At 35.7% G+C, this 23,603-nt stretch overlaps 4 protein-coding genes across 4 annotated transcripts; 3 read left to right on the top strand and 1 right to left on the bottom strand.

Moving 5' to 3' along the window:
- The first annotated feature begins 840 nt into the window (after positions 1–840).
- Positions 841–1,880, top strand: LOC137744029 (casparian strip membrane protein 1-like). The gene is made up of 3 exons (XM_068483890.1): positions 841–1,109; positions 1,429–1,552; positions 1,662–1,880. The coding sequence occupies exons 1-3, from the start codon at positions 841–843 to the stop codon at positions 1,878–1,880; spliced, it is 612 nt and encodes a 203-aa protein (XP_068339991.1).
- Positions 1,881–6,144: 4,264 nt separating this feature from the next.
- On the top strand, positions 6,145–7,225 carry LOC137744033 (casparian strip membrane protein 2-like). The gene is made up of 3 exons (XM_068483895.1): positions 6,145–6,419; positions 6,697–6,820; positions 7,019–7,225. The coding sequence occupies exons 1-3, from the start codon at positions 6,145–6,147 to the stop codon at positions 7,223–7,225; spliced, it is 606 nt and encodes a 201-aa protein (XP_068339996.1).
- A 4,226-nt stretch (positions 7,226–11,451) lies between these two features.
- LOC137745342 (mRNA-decapping enzyme-like protein) lies at positions 11,452–16,270 on the top strand. Its single transcript, XM_068485286.1, has 8 exons — positions 11,452–11,746; positions 11,880–11,920; positions 12,008–12,057; positions 12,851–12,995; positions 13,462–13,518; positions 13,906–14,026; positions 14,924–15,406; positions 15,790–16,270. The coding sequence occupies exons 1-8, from the start codon at positions 11,588–11,590 to the stop codon at positions 15,844–15,846; spliced, it is 1,113 nt and encodes a 370-aa protein (XP_068341387.1). The 5' UTR covers positions 11,452–11,587; the 3' UTR covers positions 15,847–16,270.
- A 6,087-nt stretch (positions 16,271–22,357) lies between these two features.
- On the bottom strand, positions 22,358–23,603 carry LOC137744223 (probable F-box protein At2g36090). Its single transcript, XM_068484084.1, has one exon. It carries the CDS (start codon positions 23,417–23,419, stop codon positions 22,358–22,360), a length of 1,062 nt encoding a protein of 353 aa, XP_068340185.1. The 5' UTR covers positions 23,420–23,603.

Below are 23,603 nucleotides of genomic sequence, written 5' to 3'. Positions count from 1 at the left end.
TAATAAAGATAGTATAGGGTTTGATGCATGCATAATGAATTATTATAGGGAGGGTTCGGTAAATTGAATAAAATTATATTATATATCAAATATATATATTCGGGTCGGATTCGAGGACAGATACAGATTGGAGACCCCCTATATCCAAATCCAATCCATTTGGACGGTTATCTACGGTTATCGGATTTAACGGTTAGAATTGTCATCCCTAATGCCAAATCACGTATCACCTTTACAGAAGTTTCTCTCGATTACCCTAGCCATTAAAGGAGACAACCTTAAAGTGATGCAAATAATAATGTGGTTTTACACTGAACAATTGCAGAAACCGTACATTACATTGTTGGGTTAGGGAGGGCTAGCTGTGGTTTAATTGAGTGATTAAAGAGAATAAAACTTGCTTAGTTAGTTGATTGCCCTTTTGACTATAATTATACTAATCTTAAATAAAATCCAACTTCCTTCTGTATAATATTCATCAAAGGATAAAAGTGCATAAAGTCTCCTATCCACTCCTCCTGAACAACGTATTATTTATATAATATTATATTCTTTGAAGTGGTTACGCCTTGATCCATTTGCCCGGTAAAATCTCTTCACCTGCTCTTCTATCAACAAAAAATAAATAAATAAATTATAATTTGTAATTGAAAATTGAAATTGACTAATTTTAATTAATAAACTAATTAAACTCTTATTATTTGGTGCACTACATAAAGCTTCTCATGTGTGAACCATTTTCATCACAAGCTTTTGAGTCTCTTCTCCTCAACAATTCCCATTTCCAAAGCTTCAGTGTTCTGTTTTATCATCTCTCTCTCTCTTTCTCTCTCTCTGAAAATGAAGAGCGGCGGCGACTCGACCACCATTGATGTTGAGGCAAGAAGTGCATCCAAAGGAAAAGGGCCTGTTCTGGCAGTTCATCATGTGAAGGAAGAAAAGGGAGGAATGAAGAGAGGGATGGCCATAATCGACTTGGTTTTGAGGATTGGTGCCATAGTGGCTGCTCTTGCTGCTGCTGCCACCATGGGAACCAGTGATCAAAACCTTCCTTTCTTCACCCAGTTCTTCCAGTTTGAAGCTAGCTATGACGACATGCCTAGCTTTCAGTATGTTCTCATTTTCCTTCCCCTTCTTTTTCCGTTTGGTGATAATTTCACAAAAGAAAATGTTTTACAATATTCTGATATTTTGGTATGTTATGTTGTCAAATCGTTAATCTAGATTATCGAACAAATAAACTATTATGTGTTGTTTTTGGTTAACAGTTGAGGATGTTACATTGTCAGACTATCAATCTGAATCGTTAATCAGATAACAGTAGCAGAATGACAATTTAACAACGTAACATTTTGGATGTTTGAAAAAGACAACATTACCTTTGCGTACTGTACGGTACATTGATCTAATATCCATGCATGCATGCAGGTTTTTCCTAATAGCAATGTCAATTGTAGCTGGCTACTTGGTGCTCTCACTTCCCTTCTCCATCGTCTCCATCGTTCGCCCCCATGCAAGTGGACCAAGGCTCTTGCTTCTCATCCTTGACCTTGTAATTACATTCCTAACCTCTCTATGATTCATGATTAGCTCGTAGTAGTCATACATTGTTAATCTGATTATAATTAACTTAATTGAAATTGTGATATATATCATGACAGGTGGCACTGACTCTAGTCACTTCTGCTGCTGGGGCTGCAACATCCATAGTCTACCTAGCCCACAATGGCAATGCAAGCTCCAACTGGCTAGCCATCTGCAACCAGTTTGGTGATTTCTGCCGGAACGTGAGTGGGGCTGTGGTGGCTTCCTTCGTTACTGTCGTCACCTTCATGTTCTTGATTCTGCTCTCTGCTTTGGCTCTCCGAAAGCATCACTGACAAGAAGAAGAAGATGGAAGGGATTAATTAAAGATCTCTTCAAATTTGTTATTGTTGTAACGCTGTTTGTGATTTTGTTTTGGTGTTTTCTGAAAACTACTCCTTTAATTGTTGCGAGAATTTGGTTATAGTTCATGTAACCCATGGAAGATTTCGTAATGAAATTTATTGCTATTATAATTTCTTACTCTAGTTTACCTTAACCTTACTCTCCTCCGAATAGATGTATGCAGAATGATTTTTTTTGAAGAGTGTCGATAATAATTTTCAAAGTTTTTACTTTTTTGAATGACAATCTTTACACAACATGAAATAAAACTCGAACTTAACATGAACGAGTGGATTAGGTAAGTTGATTAGATACGGTACTTAGACTCATACCCATAAGTAACATGACCTACTAAATACTAATACAAGAATTATTCGATTTTGACACGATGACCCATTTAACCACCTTTTTTTGTTATGACTGTTAATTTGATTTAGAAATACAATGACAACTTGTCATAAGTTCTTAATTAACTAAAACATGCTACAGGAAACATAAGCTTATAGCTCAAGTGACAAAGGCCTGTTTCCAAATGTTTTATTAAAAACAACTTAGGCTTAGAAGCATTTTTATTCCTCTATAAGAAACATATAAAAAATAAAATCACTTTTAAGTTTTTGTCACCAAACATGATTGGAAGCGTTTTTAGTTATTGTAAACATAGTTTTAAAAAGGGCCAAAGGGCACTCGTGCATTTGAAGAACATTTATCTTTTTACTTAGGCTTAATTGTATCAATGGTCTCTGAACTTATCCTAATTTTTAGTTTAGTTCATGAACTTCCATATTAGTTGTTTCAGTCCTCCAAATTAACCATCTATTGTGCCATTAGTTATTTTCACTAACACCGACTATTTTTCTATAAATCTAGAGTTCAATTAGGAATTTCAACTTAAGAGTTAAAATAAATAAATAAAACAATATAAAAGTAACAGTCCCATTTCGTTGAGGGATCTCTCAAATAAGGTTATTTGAGAGATCATGGGTAGGCCTCACCCCATATCTTCCCTCATAGGTAATTTCAACAAAATCATTCGAATCTGAAATTATTTACCGTTAGATTAAATGGTAGTCATATTAGGGTTTCTTTAAACAATTGTATTTGTTTATTTTTTTTCACAAAAACTAATGCATATTAATGGTTTTGAATTGTCTATTTTTTCAAGAATGATATTTGAATGATGTATAAAAATACAAACGATCTGAATTGTTGAAAAAAAATTACGAAACGAGGACCGCAAAATGTCGCTCAAATAAATATTATTTGAGGATCCCTCAACGGAAGAGGAATCTAGAACATTAACAAACAATATGAAAATGGACCATAAGAAAACAAAATGAAAATGGTTGGACTTTTGCAACATTAAAATACTATGCAACGAACTTTGAAGTTGGTATGAGATCGAATTGTGGTTAGACTTTAGCAACTAACAAACCACAATTCTAATCTTTAGTGTTTAGGGTTTAGCAACTAACAAACTCCTAGATTAACAACATAATATGTTTATTTCATGGTTTATAGATATTTTTTTGGGGAAACTTGATATAAGTTCAATTTTTTGAGCCAATGGTAGGAATAGTCCAGTTTATTAAAATAAGTCCAATTTGTTATAGTTAATTATTTAATTATCAATAGTTATCTGTTCAATGATAAGATTATTATAAAAATCAAATTTCTTCCCAATTATCTCTTTCCTCATTTCTTTTTATTTATCTTTTTGTTACTTCTCGTTCTTCCTCCTACTTTAAACCCCATTTATAGATTTTATTTTTAATTTTTATAATCAACCTATATCACATGTTAATTATATTTATCTACCTATATGACATATTCCTTTTTTATAATCAACCTGTCACAGATTAATGTGTCTTGCTTGTAGGTATGTTATGTTTTTTCTACCTTTTAATTAGGTTTCATATCTCACGTATAGGTATTATATACATTCATATATTTGTTACTTGAGTTAGGGTAGAATGTTTTGCAGATAAATTTATGTTAATATATTCGTTTTTTTTTGTTATAAGATATTAAATATATTATTTTGGAGTTGGAAAATGCATAATATTAGAAGATTTTAATTGATTTTTAATATTTTTAGAAAATATAAAATGAGTATAAAAGAAATGAAAACATATAATTAGATAACTGGACTCACTCCTAAAAACACTCTACATTTTTTGACTTGGATCTAAAAGCCCCATATTTTGTTTCATTGTGTTTTGTCCAACAATATGATTTTTTTTTTCTTTGCATAAAATATAAGTTTGTGAAAGATGATATGTACACATTTTGTAGGGGTTGAGATGAAATTCTAATTTTTATACAGGTAGACCTGACATTCGTGTCATATTTTTCATGTTCGTTGTTTTCGTGATATATCCGATATCTTAACAGGTCGTGTTGTGTAACATCCGTTAAAGTAAATGGGTAATATGACCCGACTCGAAATTGACCTGTTAACATTATTAGGTAATATGACTCAACCCATTACCCGTTAAAGAAAATACATTTTAATCAATAAATAATGAAAATGGAAAACATAATTTGACAAAAAAAAAAAAAAAAGATAATACTAAATTAGTATATGCACACCACATTGTCACATAAATATTATTTCAAAACATTAAAAAAAAAAACATTTATCTGTCAAGTATTACGTACTCCAAAATAAGAGTCTAATGAAAAAAATATTAGTTCATTACTACAAAATACCAAATGTTAACAAAGTGAAGAGAGTTGCGTTTTAAGGTTGAGGAACCTTGCGCGTTTATATATGCTTTCATATTAATTTTCACACTTGTACATTAATGATTATGAATTTTATTTATTTTGAACTCCCTTAAAAACACTATTCATGAGCATTTGCATATCTTTTTATATTTTTTGCACTTGTAAATTAATTATTATAATTTTTAATGTGTTTTGTATTTTTAAATTACTTGATATTTTTATTTTTAATGTGTTTTATAATTTTCTAATCTCACTCCTTGCTTATAGCACACTATAAAAATAAATAAACAAAACTTAAATTTTTTAAATTTGTATAGAATAATAATACAATAATACATATAGTAAGGTTTTTTAGTAGTTTAAAATTTTAAAATAATCAAAATAATTTTTTTCATATAGTGTCGAAACGGGTTTCCGTGTGTCACTTTCGAGTAAACCTGTTAAGGATCCGTTATTAACTGGTTCTTATCGTGTGACCCGATAACGACCAGATTAGTTATCATGTTGACCCGAAATCGGTTATTTTTATATCGTTTATATGTCGTGTTAACGGATCGCGTAAGAAATTATCAGGTCTACATACAAAATTAAATATATACTTAATTTCGGCCTTTTACGTTTTATCATACATTTTTCAGGCTTTGTATATTGGTCCACCCACAGGTGAGATCTTGGTTCCGACCCTGAGTAGAAGACAGAATTAAATTAAGTAATAAAGCAATTAATATAGGAGTTGAGGACTAAAATTACACTCGAAGTAGAATTCAAAGACCATTGGTGCGAGAGGGATACATTACGTGTTTTTATGCAAGTGATAAGAAACTTTATTTTTTAAGTTATTAATTTTTTAACACACATATCCCACAATTTGTATAATGACACGTGGTGTATCATCCTGTGTTTCGATCACACTGAAAAATCTCGTCATGCAATTAAACCTTTGACCTGAATTATAATACTATTTGATAAAATCCAACTTCCCTCTTCTGCATTTTATCTTGAAAAGCTAAAGTGCCCTATGATATAATAAAAACGACCAAATAAACCACTCCATTACGCCCATTTGATCTTTCATGGAATGCCACAAAGTTTCCTATAATCCGTCCTCCTTAATTAAAATCATATTATTTAGAACTTTGTGTACGTAGTTTGCATATAATATTGAAGTGGTTACTACTTGATCCATTTGCCAGATAAAACCTCGTCATTTGCTCTATAGAAAAAGTCTAACATTAGCAACTCTTCTTGCTTCCCATTAACTGATTAATTTACAATTAAAATTTGTTCTATGACAAGTTTAAATAAACTATCTTCTTATTTGCTGCACTATATAAAGGTTCTCATATTTAACCATTTTCATCACAAGCTTTTGAATCTCTTCTCTTCAGCAATTTCTACTCATCTAGCTACAAAGCTTTAGTTTTCTTCCTCATTCCTCTTTAATTCTCTCTCTCTCTCTCTCTCTCTCTCTCTCTCTGTACGAAAATGAAGAGCGGCCCCGACTCGACCACCATTGATGTTGTTGCTCACGAGGGAAGTGGTACATCCAAAGGAAAAGGGCCCATTCTGACGGTTCCTGTAAAGGAAGGAAAAGGAGGAATGAAGAGAGGGATGGCCATAATTGACTTGGTTTTGAGGAGTGGTGCTATAGTGTCTGCTCTTGCTGCTGCTGCGACCATGGGAACCAGTGATCAAAACCTTCCCTTCTTCACCCAGTTCTTCCAGTTTGAAGCTAGCTATGATGACATGCCTAGTTTTCAGTATGTTTCAATCTTCCTTCTCTTTCTTTTTTTTTTTCTCGATATTTGGTATGTTACATTGTTAGAATGCCTCTAGATCATCGAATAAATGAACTATTGTATATGATGTAAGACTGACAATTTGACATATTTTGTTGTCAAACTGTCAATTTGAATAATTGATCCGAAGAGGAAGCCAGATTAACAATTTAACTACGTAACATTCTAAATATCTGAGAAAGACGACACTACCCTTGTATATTGTACGAAACGTTGATACAAATATCCATGCATGCAGGTTTTTCCTGATAGCAATGTCACTTGTAGCGGGATACTTGGTGCTCTCAGTTCCCTTCTCCATAGTTTCCATTGTTCGCCCCCATGCACGTGGACCAAGGCTCTTGCTCCTCATCCTTGACCTTGTAATTATAATTCTAACCTCTCTAACTTCATTAATTTAAAGCTTATACGCTAACCATTTCATTTTATTATTATTATTTTATTTTTTTTTTTGTTTTTTTTTTTTTTTGAAAACTGATTTCAAAATCAAGTCAAAATTTGAAAACTCACAAAAGTGGCTTTCCTAATTTGCGCATAATACTTGTATATGATCACGACAGGTGGCACTGACTCTAGCCACTTCTGCTGCTGGGGCTGCAACATCCATAGTCTACCTAGCCCACAATGGCAATGCAAGCTCCAACTGGCTAGCCATCTGCAACCAGTTTGGTGATTTCTGCCGGAACGTGAGTGGGGCTGTGGTGGCTTCCTTCGTTACTGTCGTCGCCTTCATGTTCTTGATTCTGCTCTCTGCTTTGGCTCTCTGAAAGCATCACTGACAAGAAGAAGAAGAAGATGGAAGAAACTAATTAAAGCTCTTCAAACAATTAATTGTAAACGTTGTTGTGATTCTGTTTTGGTGTTTTTTTCTACAAAACTGTACTTGTTAATTGTCGTGTGAATTTGGTTTTATTTCATGTAATTTACTTTGTCCAATGGAGAAATATCGTAATTGAAGTTATTGTTATTCTCTATGTGCACTATTCAGTCATCTCTTACTCTAGTTTGGGGATTACTAGGATTCTGAAATAGTCGCCTTTTGAGTTTGATGTTGTGCCTTGGCTGATTATCTTCATCAATATACAAACCCACAGTTGAATAGTTTAAAATACAAGAAATAAAGACACCAAGAAATTTACGAAGTTCGGCAAAAACCTGCCTACGTCCTCGGAGAGATATTGCTCTTCACTATGAGAAAAACAGTACAAGTTATACATGAGTTAAATCGACATAACCCAATCCCATATCCCTTGTACACTCACTCACAGAATTTTCCCAAGAGCCTCACTCTACCCCAAGAGTTCTTTCACAAGAGACCTTTCACTCTAACTCTCTTGATTTCTCTCACTCGTGCCCATGGTAGAGCCAAATGCTCTCACCATCTCTTTGGATGCTTTCCTTCATCCCTTGGCAAGCATTTAAATAAAAATCATCCCCTTTTCTTCTCCTCCTTTCTTCCACCCAAAAGCCAAATAATTACGGCTTTGAAAAAGCCACAAAACAAGGAACAAATCAAGCCACAAAATAAGGAACAAATCAAGCCACAAAACAAGGAAACATAATCCTGATCATGATGTTCCCTCATCAATATTGTTTTGTTTCCTAGCCTAATTTGACCACTATCCAACAATCTTCACCTTGGCCAAATTCGAAAACATCACAGAGACTCGAATCAACACTCACCATAAGCATCCAAAGTACAAACTAAGGACAACGGTAACTAAATCAAATTCCCCAAACTTTCTGGTACTCATAATGATCTCCACCTCGACTCAAACTGTACCAAAGTCCATTGGCCTTACGTACCAGCATGCACACTCTGAATCAACCTCGTTGGTCCTGTTCCGATTCAGTCACTGCCAATGCATGTGCAGCTGCTGCAAGAAAAAAAAAACATACTGCCAATGCATGTGCAGCTGCTGCAAGAAAAAAAAACATTTAGCTTCAGACAGGATCTCGACACATCCTCGTCTCCTCCAGTAGGTTTTCCTCCTCTTCATTGTCTGCAACTTGGAAACTTGTCAGTGCACCCATTTCCAGCAACACCCGTCGAGCCAGACAAACATTCCTCACACTTCTCATTCTTCAGGACCATCTCATCACCTGTGAATCCCATAGCTCCACCTGCTGCAAAACCCCTGCAACACTTGAGACTATACATCACCAAGAGATGTGTTGCTTCGAGTACCTAGAGGGCATACTCGAAGTCTTCCGCCACAAAATTGCTGCTACCTGGACCAAGATCATCCTTTCTTTTTCTCAAAGGACAATTTATCTTTTTATGCCCGAATTCTTTGCAGTCATAGCATTGTGGTCCCTTGCCTTTGGAGCTTGATTTGAACCTGCTGTCTCTCTCAAATCCTCCTCCCAATTTTCTTCCATGATTCCAACCTTGAACAGCTAAAGCAGTCTCATGCCCACCATCAACAATGGTCTTCCTCTTTTGTGTATCATAAGACACCAAAGAAGCCTGCACCTGCTCCAAACTTACTGTATCTTTTCCATGCAATAAGGTTGTCACAAGATTCTCATACGAATCTGGAAGTGAGGTAAGAAGTACGAGGGCTTTATCTTCTTCCTCAACCTTAACATCAACTTTCCTCAATTGATCCAAGTATCCATTGAACACATTCATGTGGTCCATGAGATTCCCGCCTTCATCCATCTTCAGCTTGTACAGCTTCCTCTTCAGATGTAACTTGTTGGTCAAACTCTTAGCAATATAGAGTTTTTCCAACTTCTCCCACAGTGCAGGCGCAGAATCTTCATCCATAACATTATTGATAATGTTATCAGCTATGCAGTGTCGAATCGTGCTAACACAACGCGACTCCAGCTCCTCCCACTGGTCATCTGTCATTTCTTTAGGCTTCCCATCTTTTCCCTTCAAAGCTCTAACCAAGCCTTGTTGAGTCAAGACATCCTTTACTCTCATCTGCCAGAGAGTAAAACTGCCCTTCCCATTAAACTTCTCAACTGAAAACGACATGTTTGTAGTCATCATGGTGAATAATAAATCTGAACCTTCAATGAACCAAAGCTTCCAACAAAGCTCTGATACCAATTGTTGTGCCTTGGCTGATTATCTTCACCAACATACAAACCCACAGTTGAATAGTTTAAAATACAAGAAATAAAGACACCGAGAAATTTACGAGGTTCGGCAAAAATCTGCCTACGTCCTCGGAGAAATATTGCTCTTCACTATGAGAAAAACAGTACAAGTTACACATGAGTTAAATCGACATAACCCAATCCCATATCCCTTGTACACCCACTCACAGAATTTTCCCAAGAGCCTCACTCTACCCCAAGAGGTCTTTCACAAGAGACCTTTCACTCTAGCTCTCTTGATTTCTCTCACCCGTGCCCATGGTAGAGCCAAATGCTCTCACCATCTCTTTGGATGCTTTCCTTCATCCCTTGGCAAGCATTTAAATAAAAATCAGCCTCTTTTCTTCTCCTCCTTTCTTCCACCCGAAAGCCAAATAATTATGGCTTTGAAAAAGCCACAAAACAAGGAACAAATCAAGCCACAAAATAAGGAACAAATCAAGCCACAAAACAAGGAAACATAATCCTCATCATGATGTTCCCTCATCAATATTGTTTTGTTTCCTAGCTTAATTTGGCCACTATCCAACATTTGATGTAGTCTCTCTCTCTCTCTCTCTCTCTCTCTCTCTCTCTCTCTCTCTCTCTCTCTCTCTCTCTCTCTCTCTCTCTCTCTCTCTCTCTCTCTCTCTCTCTCAGTTTTTCTTACCATCGATCATGGATGTGTGCATAATGACATCTTTGAACTGTCAATAACAATTCCCGAGTTTCTTCACCTTTTTAGATGACAAGATTTAAGACAGCACCAAAATAAAACTCAACCAAAACTTGATTTAATTAATAGATTAGGTAAGTTGATAACCATATGTACTTGACTCATACGTACCCATAAGTTACATGAACTACCAAGTACTTAGATTATGTATTACTGTAATATGCAGAATTTAATAAATGGTTATTACTTACTTCAGACTTGAATGTATGCATGCAGTGATGCTGATGACTATGCTTATGTCTATGGCCGTCGACAGTCAGCTGAAGAAGATACAGCCTTCTTGAATATGTTAGAGGTTTCTTTACTTACTTAAGACTTCTTGAATATGTTGTCGAGAGTTAAAAACTCACATACCCCTCTCCTCCCCGTGCATCGAAAGGCATTTTCAGTTTCTTAATTTCTTCGATAATTAAGAAATTATGCAACTTCTTCCCCTCTTTACCTTATAATATCTCAAGTTGAAAGCAATAATCTTAACCTCAATTACTCACAACTCACAAGAAGAAACCAGTAAACATCGGATCGATGCATTGCTTAGTACCGAAAGACAATCAAGTGGTACTTGTGTTTAAGCAACGAATGGTAAATAGAGAATCAAAAGCTTCATAAATGTAAACAACCAGTGAACATAAAATAAAATCACTTGAAATTTATCAAGAAAAAAGTTGCAGATTTCCATTGCTCTCGTTCATTTCATTCTTTCTTGTAACTTTGAATTATACAAGGCAGCCTATTTCTTTGGTATCAAGGAGTAAGCCTTTTTCTTCCCCAATCAAAACAAATATCCAAATGTATAAGGGTTTATAGCTCAAGTAATTAAGAGTGTTTATCTTTGCATCTGAGATCTCGTATTAGAATCTTCTATCTCCAATATCATTTATACCAAAAATAAATCTTGCGAAAATCGACTGAACATCTAAAATGAACAAAAACTAACACGACACAAACACGACAAATTCGTCGTCACCCTACAACACTAGATTTAGTTTTTTATTTTTTTCAGTTAATTTTTCTTTGTTTTTGAGAAACTAGACTATGATCCGCATGAACTTGACAAAATGGGCCTAGAGCCCATAGGACAACCAAAGAAGGCGAGGGCATAATTGTAAATTCAGAGAATTAAGCAAGCAAAGCTAAACCTGTGCAACTAACAGAGGTCTTCCATCACACGCTTACCTCTTCTCTCTCTCCCCTCTCCCTCCGCTCTCCTAGCTGCTGTAACTTTCCCGGGAAAATATACGAAAAATTCAAAGGAAAATCACCGGAGCTAGGGTTTAAGTTTCTCCGGAGCCAATCAGAAATGTCTCAGACGGGGAAATTGATGCCGAATCTCGATCAGCAGAGCACCAAAATGCTCAATCTCACGGTGCTGCAGAGAATCGACCCCTTCATCGAAGAGATTCTGATTACGGCCGCCCACGTTACCTTCTATGAATTCAACATCGAGAGCAATCAATGGGTTCGTTTTCCAAATCGTATTTTCCACTTCAGTGTTTGGTTGCCCAGAAAATTATATGAAGATTCAAGGGTTTTTAGAATTAATCCAAATTAATGTTGACTTTTTTAATTAATTACGTTCTGGGTTTTTGCAGAGTCGCAAGGATGTTGAAGGGTCTCTCTTTGTTGTTAAAAGGTAAATTTTTTTACTTTTTACTTTTTTTTTTGGGTTAGTTATACTGATAGTTGGGTTTCCTAATCTTATTACTGTTGTATTGTTAAGGAATACTCAACCGCGGTTCCAGTTCATCGTTATGAATCGGCGCAATACAGGTACAAATCCTTTATTGTCGATGTAATTTTATGCTGAAAGACATGCTCTTTTAATGCTGATTAGAGCAGTTGGTTTCCATTTGGTATGATGGTATAGATTATTGCTCGATTTACCACTAAAGTAAATTCTTGTTTTTTAACTTAATGGTTTGCTACTGTTTGTATCAATCTACATTACCATCTATCTGCAGTGTTTAAATAATTGTTTGGACAGCTTGTAAGCAAAGATAAACATAAATGATTTACTGGTCTTCCACAAAAATAAATAAGGCATCTAAACTTATCATTCAAGCATGCCACTGATCTGCAAATTATTCTCAAGATTTGCTTATATCTATTGATGAGAAGCTTGGAATATTCGATCCTTTCATATTGACATAATATTCATGTTCGTGCAAAGTTGAGAAATAGATAAATCTAAAGTCTAAACTCTAAAGTGTTATAAAGTTGATCAAAATGGAACTTGTTTCCCCAGTGACACATAAAATTTGTGCGACCCACATGATTTGAGAACACAATGTAAAATTTGCTTCCTTTCTCAGGAAAAGAGGATCTTGGAATTGTAAACGTGTGTTATTTTGTTATGCTTTTGTATAAGGTCATTCTTTTTTGCATAGAATTCTTATTAGGAAGTCGTGTACACAGTCTTCCTAGAATATCTGATTTGATCATCCATAAAAATGAACTCCTCTAATTATGTGGTAATATATGTTGTACATATGTTTACATACAACTATGCATATGTCCCTCTAGGTTTTTCTTATATTTTTAATTTTATGCTTTTATAATACAGATAACCTAGTGGAGAATCTCTTGGGAGATTTTGAGTATGAAGTTCAAGTTCCATATTTATTGTATAGAAATGCTGCCCAAGAAGTTAATGGCATTTGGTTTTATAATGCTCGTGAATGTGAGGAAGTTGCGAATCTCTTTACTAGGTACAATATTTTTCTTATAATTCTTATGCTTCCCATTTGTGCACAAATTGTTTGTTAGTTTCTAATAAAGAGTTATAGACATTTAATTGCATAGCACATATTTGCAGGATGGTAATATCACATTACAGATTTTTTTAGGGGTATATAGTTGCACAATAGATTTTCACTTAGAAGAGTTTGACTTTAGAAAATTTTATGAGTTATGCAAATGCAATACATATATGTGTAACATAAAAGGAAAGTATATGATGTTAAATGTTGAAGTTATCAACAACAGTGTGACCCAGATCCATGCATAAGATACATATGGATACGCATGCAAACAGAGAGCATAGCATGGGATCTAAAGCAGTAAAATGGTGATTTGGAATTACTGGATACCTTAGTTTCATGTCCACATTAAGCTATGTGGATGTAGATATGCTACATTTATGCATTTGTATTCTAATGCCTTTCCTTTTTACAGGATCCTGAATGCATACTCAAAGGCTCCTCCCAAGTCCAAAATATCTTCAACCAAAAGGTTTTTACCCCCTTTCTCCATTGTTGCTCCAATTGTGTTATATTTATTACTTTCTGTATTCAGATTTAGAATTTGTTCTTCAATCTTAGCCACATAAAATTAACTTCATCATGGATTGTTGCAATGTTAGATAACTTATATAATATATTTCTGCAAAAAAGAAATAATTGGTGGCAAGGGCCTCTTAAGTTTGATACTATCATTGGTATGATTTGTCTTCTCAAGTTCAAGTAATTTCTAATATTTCTATATTTCATCTTCTCTTATATCAATATAATACCATTTTTTCTGCATATCATGAGTCGCATCATTATCTTGGGTTTATTTATTGAGTAAATTGTGTCTTCATTATTGCATCTAGTTTACTTTCTGCTTATTAAATTGTAGTGAGTTTGAAGAACTTGAAGCAGTCCCATCCATGTTGGTCATGGAAGGGCCGTTGGAGCCATCATTGAATGCCCCTGCTGTCACTGAAGCACCTGAAGATTCTTCCTTTATAAACTACCTGGTATGATTTCATGCATGGTGGTTTTCCGATCTGCTTACTTTGTCGTGTAGGAAATGTTCCCTATGGATGAGGGATTTGAAAGTACCAAGTGATGTAGGATAAATTAGTTAGGTATGAACTACATAACATTAGATAAAGGGATCTAGAAATGAATCCTTTCAAGTTGTCATTTGCAAATCCCTCTCAATGTATTGCATCCAATCATTTTAAATCCCTCCCTCTAATCTTTTGTGGTGCAAATTCTTTAAGTCATAGGCATACTTGAAGAACTCACTGTTTGGGTTGTTTGAATGAATTGCACCCGGTTCCTAAGCGTTTTCCTCTCTAAAGTATTTGGAGGTGCCGAAGTTGAGTGGACTTTATTTCAATGCTATTCCTCTGAGAAGTTAGTTGAGGAAATTTTGGGATAACAAAGGCAGTTGTTTTTGTCCGTCGGATTCCTGAATAACGAAAATCTGATTCAGACGCTATACTGATGACAGAAAGAGTTTGGGTGTGAGATTAAGTACTCGAACGACATTGAAATTGTAAGGGATGTTTCATAGTGAATGCCCATGTGAAATGAATAAAAGCTTATTTCTTTTAAAATTAAGAAACTGTCTTTACTGAAGTAGAGTTTACGGTTCATGATGATGATCTAATTATTACAAATCATATTGTTTCAGCCAAATTGGTCTAAAGAAACTTTTCTTTTTTTTTTTTTTTTTTTTTTTTTTTGGGATATAAGCATTCCGAAAAACTTGAATGATGTATTTGCTTAGACCCCAAGAGAATGATGTATCTGGATGTTAGCATGTCATTCTCTTCTGGCGTGTTGTCTTTACTCCTTATCTCCTTACTCATTGTAGCTTGTCTCCACTGATGGCTAATCATATTGTCCTCTCATCTTTACTGCAGGCAGCAATGAATATTGGAAATAATGCTTCAGACGCAACAAATTCAAGACTGCCCTATCAGTCTACTGGAACTGTTCCTGCACCTTCTTATGCACCCAGTGCTGTTTCACCTCCTGCACCAACTCCACAAATACCACCACTTTCCCATTCAGTCCCATCTACGCCAACCCCCCTACATGGCTCCTCTGACCAAACCACCAGCAACAATCGGGTCGCTAATCTTATAAAGCCCTCTTCTTTCTTCCCTCTCTCTGCTTCCTCGCCTCCTTTGGTCGTACCACCTACCTCTTCATCTGTGCCATCTGCTGCTGCACTTCATCCACCCCTGAACCTGCAACGCCCTTATGGCACCCCAATGCTTCAACCCTTTCCACCACCAACGCCCCCACCATCTTTAACACCCAATTCTGTTCCTCCTGCTCCCAGTGACGGGCCTCTTGTTAGCAGAGAAAAAGTGCGAGAAGCACTTGTAATGCTTGTTCAGGTATTTTCATGTTTTGTCTCTTTTTCATACTTGGATTTACCTCCTGTATTTCATTAAATAATTACACAACATACAGTGAGCAGAGTTAACCTATTTTTGGGTCCAAAGCACGGCTACTTCATAAAAATCATATATTTTTTTTAAATTGTATTTACATTTTTATGAATTTGTGTACATATGTTAGCGGCATTAGTCTGCTTATGTATGTATTGATATGTAGAAAGAAAAGAAGCCGGTGTATCAACTATAGATGCATCTTACTATGTTTTCCGTGGAGTGTACCTGTCTCTTGGTTGTTGACAGTAGAGCATTTGCCCTCTGATGTTTTAAGCTTCCTCAATCTAAAGTTCTCATGACTGACTCAGTGTATTGTTATTGTCTAGGACGATCAATTCATCGACATGATATGCCAAGCATTGCTGAAAGTGCACCATACATGATAACATAGTGGAACCAGTGCGGTCATCCTCTGCTAATTCAATCGAGTACAAAATCGTGTAGAATAAGTTGTGTATATAGTTATTCTACTTTGCTCCTCAAGAATAATGGCAGCCAGCAGCATAAGGTGTAACATCCGTTTAAAACTTCTCTCCGCTCCGAGCTGGTCAACGTTCATGAGGAATTTACAGACTCGGGGGGGTTGCAAGGGTGGCACTCACTGGGCCGGTTTGTTAATCCGTATGTATCTCCCCCTGGACTTTGATGTTTGTAACACTTATTTGAGGTTTATTTCTTCAATTAATTACATTTCCAATGTTTAATTTGGATGAGTAATTTTGGTTCGTTAGGTGGTTTGGTTGTATTAGTAGTATTCAAACTTGTGTGAGACACCTCTGATATACTCCAACATAAACTTTTTTGGTTTGTTTTGTTTTCATGCGCCCTACCTTAAACCGGGAGAGAGACCTTCCATGCGATGTTCTCTCGCATATACTGACATATGCAAAGTTCTTTGGTATGGCAATGTTCAATGTTCTTGGTACATTGTAAAATCTCTCATAAACCTCGTCTAATAAAGTGGAGACCAAGTGAACCAGACATTGAAGTGTCATTTTCTTTGAGACAACCGATTTAAATGTTGGGTGTATTGATCAAATTGGCCCCCATGGGCCCCTATTTGAGGTCTGTGGCTCAACTTCTACTACACGGTGGGTTTGATACGAAAACAGTATTGACTCATTATGCGGTTTAGCTCAACCCTGAACCCTAGTATCGTTGGATCGAGGGAAGATAAGACCCTTGATTTCATATTCTTTTTCACTTGGGTCCAGCCTACCTATTATACACCTTGTTTGGCATGTGATTTATGCAGATCTCTCCAGGAGTGGCGACGATGCCCGTTTATCATTCGTTGTGATGAATCTGATGATGGAGCTGATTAGTGGTTTCATTCTTTCTCGGACTAGATTTGTATAGTTATTTTTGTTGTCGGTTGATCAATGAAATATCTCTATCGTTTTTGGAAAAGAAAAAAAGAAAAGAAAAACATGCAACAACCAATGGTGTTGGAGATGTTCTAAAACGATATAACTATCACTACTCCAATGTTTAAAATATCGGTATCGGTGGAAATTTCGATATGAAAATTAATGAAAATATGGACGGATATATCGAACATCGATATTGGTTGCTTTCGATGAAAATAATGGAAATTTAGAATTAAACTTCAGAGGTTATCAAATATTTGTTTATGAAATATAAGAGTTTATCTGATATTTAAAATGTGTAAGAAATATCGACGATATATGCCAATTTCAGCCTAAATTTAAGAGTTTCTCCGATATAAGATGAAGTTTAGACTTTACCCCCTATATTTCTCTAATTGTTTGAATATTTTCATAAAAATATCCGAAGAAATTTTAAACATTGCACTATTCTAACTAATTAATAGAAAAATAATTTGGAGTGTCGTTGAAAATATAAGACAAATGAAAAGAAATATTGGAAAGTGGCTCCATAGGGAAAGGGATCCGGACAGAAATATTAAACATTGCACCATTCTAACTAATTAATAGAAAAATAATTTGACGTAGACAAATGAAAAGAACCACTGCAAAGTGGCTCCATACAGAAATGTATCATCTTCGTATCTCTTTCATCTAATTATTTCCATAAAATAATTCGGGTTTTTGAAATTTGATTCAACGGTTAAAGTTATTATAACTTTTAAAGTGGGCTCCTATTTTTAATCGTTGGATCAAATTTCAAGTACCCAGATTGTTTGATGAGAAGGATTAGGTGGAAGGGATCCGAAGATGAGCCATCTCCGCTCCACACCCTCTCAAGAAAACAAAACACATCACCCTTCCTTTTTTTTTAATCCGAAATTCGGGGATCCATGAATCATGTTCGTTCATCGTACATCGTGCGGTCATAAATCATTTTAATTTTTTTTTTTTAAATTGAACATAAACAGTACCTGATGAAAACTAACTACACAATATACGATGAACATACACGATTCATGAATTTTCGGAATCTTATAAAGAGGATCAGGAGAGGATGTTGTTGGCTATTTGTAAATGGCTTTCGTTGCAAGTTAATTGATGGGTGCATATTTTTATATATTATTATCATAGATTTCCTTTGGATTTGTCTATATGAATGGTTTAAATGCACTAATTTATATTGTTTTAATTTATAGGTATTCAATACGGCAGTTATGTGAAAAAGAAGTGAAAATTGGAGATTTCAGGTGTCTACAGTAATTTCAGTGGAACAAGAGGCTAACTAGTTGCGCAAAGACATGTGCATTACAACAAGAAGATGAAACTGAGCAGTTTTGGAATCAAATAAAGATGGAAATGCTATTCAATGGAATTTAGGAGAGAAATTAATCTCTAGTTTTTATTATTTCCATTTATTTTTCATCTTCTTTAGTAAGGACTTCAAGTCCATTAGTGATAGGATTTTAGTGGGGTTTTAAATGGATTTCAATTAGCCTTTAATACCCTTGTCGTGGGTTTTATATTAAGGAGATCCATTCTCCTTGTGAAAAGTCAGCCACAAAAACAGAACCAAAAATCATCTATTCTACATAGGGGGCTGCGGCAAGGAAGGCCAAGAGGAAGAGCTACTTTGGAGTTTTTCTTTGCTAGGGCTACGATTTTGCCTAATCATGAATACTTAATTGCCTTGTGGCATTGTTATTATCAAGTTTTTCATCTTTATTGAGTATCTTTTGTTATTCATAATGCACTTGATTTTTATTTAGATGCTTGATCACCATCTAGGTTTAAATTAGGTTGATTTGATGCAAGTTAGAGTAGATGCCATACTTAACTTGGGTTTAGCTTCTTGCAATTGATACCATAACCACCTATTTGTAGATGCCATACAATTAGGGTTTGTGTGATTTTCCAACGATTTCCATAGAGCTTAATGGGTTCTTACTAGTTTAAATTCATCTAGATGTCATATATATAGGGTTAACATATAAGGATACTTTTGACGCAACCAAATGCCATGGCCGTTGAATAATTTAGGGAAAATCGATCAACAATATTGGAGAACTACTTGAGCATAACATATTAAGGGAATTAAGTAGAATTGGTTACGGTGAATTCGGATGCCCTAGGTTTTATTTTCTTATATTTATAATTTTATTATTTCATGTATTTTAGTTTAAAGTCATATTTCATTTTTAGTTTAATTCAAATCTTCTATCTTTTCCGTTAAAGCTTCCCAATTATAATTTGTTCCAATTTAGTTAGTAAGACTTTTAGAATCAATTCGATCTCTGTGGAACGATATCTGTGCTTATATGCTATACAATCATCCGATTCGTATACTTGCGAGCACTTAAATTCAAGACTTAATAAGATTAACTTTTGTTAACTAATTTATGCAACAAGTTTCTGGTGCCGTTGCCGGGGATCGAATTTGATTCTATTCCTTACTTAATTGGATTGTTACATTTTTTTTTTAGTTGGTTTAGCTCTAGTGTTTATTTTTAGTTTGTTGTCAATAAAAAAATTATTCTCCTAAGTCTCTTGTTAGCTTACCCGTTGTTTTATTGTTTTTGCAGAAAAATAGAGCCTCTTTACCTTGTTGCCAATACAAAATTCAAGTTTGGGGTTAGATTGGCTTCTACATCTTCGCTTGCATGTCTCCTCTAAACTCGGGAAGTTTCTTTGTCCAAGAGCTTTGTTGATTAATTTTTCTTTATGTACCTTTGTTGTCTATTTTCTTTACTCTTCTCTTCATTTTTTTTAGTCTTCTTCATTTTAGTTGTAGAAAAATAAAATAAATAAATTCATAAAAAAAATATAAATTTCTGAAAAATCCAAAAACATTTTCTTTTTCTTTGAGTCTTGATTTTATTGGCTACTTTCCAATTCAATTATGAGATTTGGTCTTTATTTTCTCATAACTTTCAAGAAATTTAAGCTTGGCATTAGTTCTTTACATTATTTTTGTTTTAACCATATTTTTTTTATGATCATGACTTGGAAAAACAAATGCACATAGCCTTGTTGATGTGAAACTAGAGCATGATTTAAAGCTTCATATGTAATCCTTGTGAGCTTTTTTTAGCCTATTTTATGATTGAACCATTATGCATCAATCGCATTATTCTTGTGCGTATGATCTCATTTTATATGTATCTCTAGAACTTGCTTTATATCTCTCGTTACATTCACCAATTCATGTACGTAACAAACTTGGAAGTGATTTAGGCTTTTTTTTTCCTTTCGTTTGAACCTTTCTAGCCAACCCTTGTTATTATTTTCCCTAGTTGGCCCCGTTGAGCCTTTATATAAGCCTTTTTGTTCTTAAACCTAAATATTCCCTACCTAGTCTCATGTAAGATTTTCTTACCCTTTTCTAAGGATTTTGTACACCAATTTTATAAAGAAAGGGAGTTCAACATTGTTCATTGTTATTGGTTAATGAAGCAAAAATAGTGAAGTGAAAAGTTAAAAAAAAAAAAAAAAAAAAAAAAAAGTTGAAAAAGAAAGTAGTGATGTAAAAAAAAAAAGAAGCTATATGCGGCAAGAAGAAAAGAAGAAGAAAAAAAAATTGTAAAGTTGTGCTTTAGTTCTAATTGCTTTCAAGTTATTTGAATTTCTCTCTAAAAGGAAAATTTGGAGCGCTCTACAAGTTCCTTAGATCTTTGTTTTTCCATAACCTTTCTTTCATTAGCCTATAATCCTTGTTCCCCATTCCAACCTGATAAAAGTCCTTTTGATCCAAGAAGTTACTCGATATTGATACCGAGTTAGGTGGACAAGCAAGCATATGATGGCATGTTTTGTGAGATCATTTAAGTGAAACACGTTAACCCACATATATGAGTGAATGAGTGTATGCCTTGTGAGAAGTTTACTTGTTTGCATATGATGATTTTAAGAAGCTTGAAAGTGTATTGGCATGGCTATTACACACACACACTACAGTCCAAGTTGTTTCGATTCAAATTTGGTTAACTCTTAGATAATGTCTTGAACTAATGTTGCTTATTTCTTGAAAGTTATCACATGGTTGGTGTTTTCTCTAAAATTAAAATTTGGGAATTTAGCTAAAAATTTGTTACGTTTTACTTTCTTTTGTTTTGCTCGAGGACAAGCAAAATCTAAGTTTAACACCGCCCACCAGCTTTGTTGGCAATTCATTCTCTGTTAAGTCACAAAAAGGGCAAATCAAGGCCCTCGATCGACAGTCCAACCATTCCCTCAATTCTTAATTGCAGGCTGAATTAGGTGAAGTAATGACTCTCATTTTTTCCTTTTTATGTTTGATTAAGATGCCTTTCTTCATAACTCAGCTACTTGAATTTATCCCCTACAATCTACATTTAGTAACAAAAATATCGGTTTTGGGGGGAAATATTGGTGTTGATAGATATTTAAAATGATTAAAGCAGCCACTTAGTACTACGGTCTAGTAATATTCCTCCTCACTTGTAAATGAGATGTGTTAGGTTCGATTCTCATCAAATGCAAGTTTGAATCATATTATTGTTAGCCCATTGTGAGGCTAAACCATCCATCTTTTTTAATGTAGATAATATCGTTTGTTCAAAAGAAATAAATTAATAATAATTAAAGCATTCATAAATTAACCATACATGTTTGGTAGAGTTGCATATCCATGTCAAACTTATAAATGGGACATTTTGTGTCACTCACACGATTGCATGCATGTTCTTGAAATTTTAATCGTAATGTGAACCGTCTCATGTAGCTGTACTTGGGCTGCATGGGAAGTGAATTAGTTTGTCAATATTGGTGGTTTTAAAAACGGATATTTTCATGGAAATATTGGTGTAATGACGGATTTTTCTTATGCATCTTATTTTCCTCTAATTTCTTATGGGTGATGCTATTTATATAATCTTTTTTACTTTTTATACACACCTTTTAATTTTCAAATGTTAGATCGAATGAATTAAATAAGATCAAATAATAAAAATTAACAAGGAGTGTGTGAGATGTAAAAAGAAGTGTGTGGATATCACTTTCCTTTGTTACTTGTAAGAAGTGTGTGGATAGCACTTTCCTTTATAATTTGAACTTTTTTTTTTGGACAAGTATAATTTGGACTAATTTGGACAAAATGTGCATGGCAATCGGCATGGCATCTACAAAGCCATAGAGTCGTCGGCTATCATATAGGGGAATGGGATAAGATTTGAATCTTAATTTTTCTCATCTAACCCACCCTATGAGACAATTGGTTGAATAGCTCATTTTTCTAACCCGACCCTAATGTGTTTATACTTGAAGAAAGATGGTTATCAAAAAGATATTTTCGTTTTGTGCAAGTTTCTCGCTTAAGTTAAGACAGTTACATTATTTCTTGGGATAAAAAAAAAAAAAAAAAACACAATTCAGTACGTGTTTCTTTTGAGATTAATTTACGTTTCGATATAACAAAACCGTTTTTCGGTTTCTCTATTTTTTTCCTAACTTATTGGAAGAAAATAGCTGAAAAGAGAAAAAACAATGATCACCTGCACAAAATAAATGACCAAAAAATGAAAAATCCAAATACCCCAAAAGCCACACACAAAGTATCTAATGTCCCTTCAGTCCTCAGCTTCCTTTCCTTCCTTTCCTTCGTCCTCTGCAAATACTCTTCGTACCTCTTCTTTCCTTCCCCCACCCTCCTCCTCCCCTTTCTTCCCTTTCTGCCCTCCAACGCCCTATCCAGAATTACCAAACCCTCCCTCCCATTCAGATGCATTCCATCCATGTCCTCCACCTGCAAGCTCACCTCCCTCACCTGCATCTCCCCTCCCACCGAACCCCCGCACGTGACCAATATCCCGCACTGCACGTCCTCCGACGCCGTCCCCTTCTCCCCGGCCAGAATCGACGCGAACTGTGCGTGCAACTCACCGCTCAGCCAGTGCCGCTGCACCGACACCGGCGCGTGACTCGAGAGGTTCAACGCCCGACGTCCGGTAGGGTCGATAAGGATCCAGCTCAGCGTGAGATTGTCCCCGAGTTCGCGACACGTGTCGGCTTCCTGCCCCTCCGGGTACTTGATATGGGTGGGGACCATGTCCTTGGGGTCCAGCAGGTCAATCCGGAACGGCGAGTACCGGAACCACCCGGTCACGGTCTCCGTCTCGATGACCTTGCTCAGGATCAGCTTCCCGCGGTGGTAGATATCGACCGCAGAGATTAATTCGTACGGACGGTCCTGATGGTGTTTTGGCGCGAGACCAGAGGAGGTTGCGGTTGTGGTGGTGGGCTTCAGATCGCCGAGGAGCGGGAAGGAGTCGGAGAAGAAGGATTTGGGCCCGTCGGGGAACGTGGAGATGACCTGGTGGACACGTGGCGTGGTGGTGGAGGGCCATGTGGAGTGGCAGATGTTGGCCCAGAGGAGCTGGTGCGAGGCCAGAGCGTGGAGTTCGGAGGAGGTGCAGGCGGCGGAGGCTAGCGTGGGGGCGTCGAGGCGGGTGAGGATGTGGGTTTGGATTATGTCCGGATGGACGGCAGAGATTGAGGCTGAGCTGGCATCGTCGGCGGCAGTGAACGGTGGTAGGTGGGAGGAGCAAGCCATTTGGGGACTGACAGCTTTTTCCAATTAGTTTGGGGGTACACTCAAGAAAAGAGGTTTGTATTTTGGGTTTTATATAGGAACGCAATGAAGACACAAGTTCTGAAGTGAAGCTCGTTGGTTATTGCCCTTCATTTTGGGAGTTAATAACGAGAATGCCATTTTCTTTTTCTCTCCGGGTTGCCTG

Source organism: Pyrus communis, chromosome 9 (genome assembly GCF_963583255.1).
Source record: "Pyrus communis chromosome 9, drPyrComm1.1, whole genome shotgun sequence".
NCBI lineage: Eukaryota > Viridiplantae > Streptophyta > Magnoliopsida > Rosales > Rosaceae > Pyrus > Pyrus communis.
The sequence above is the reverse complement of the archived record's forward strand: the minus strand, read 5'-3'. Positions and strand labels throughout refer to the sequence as shown.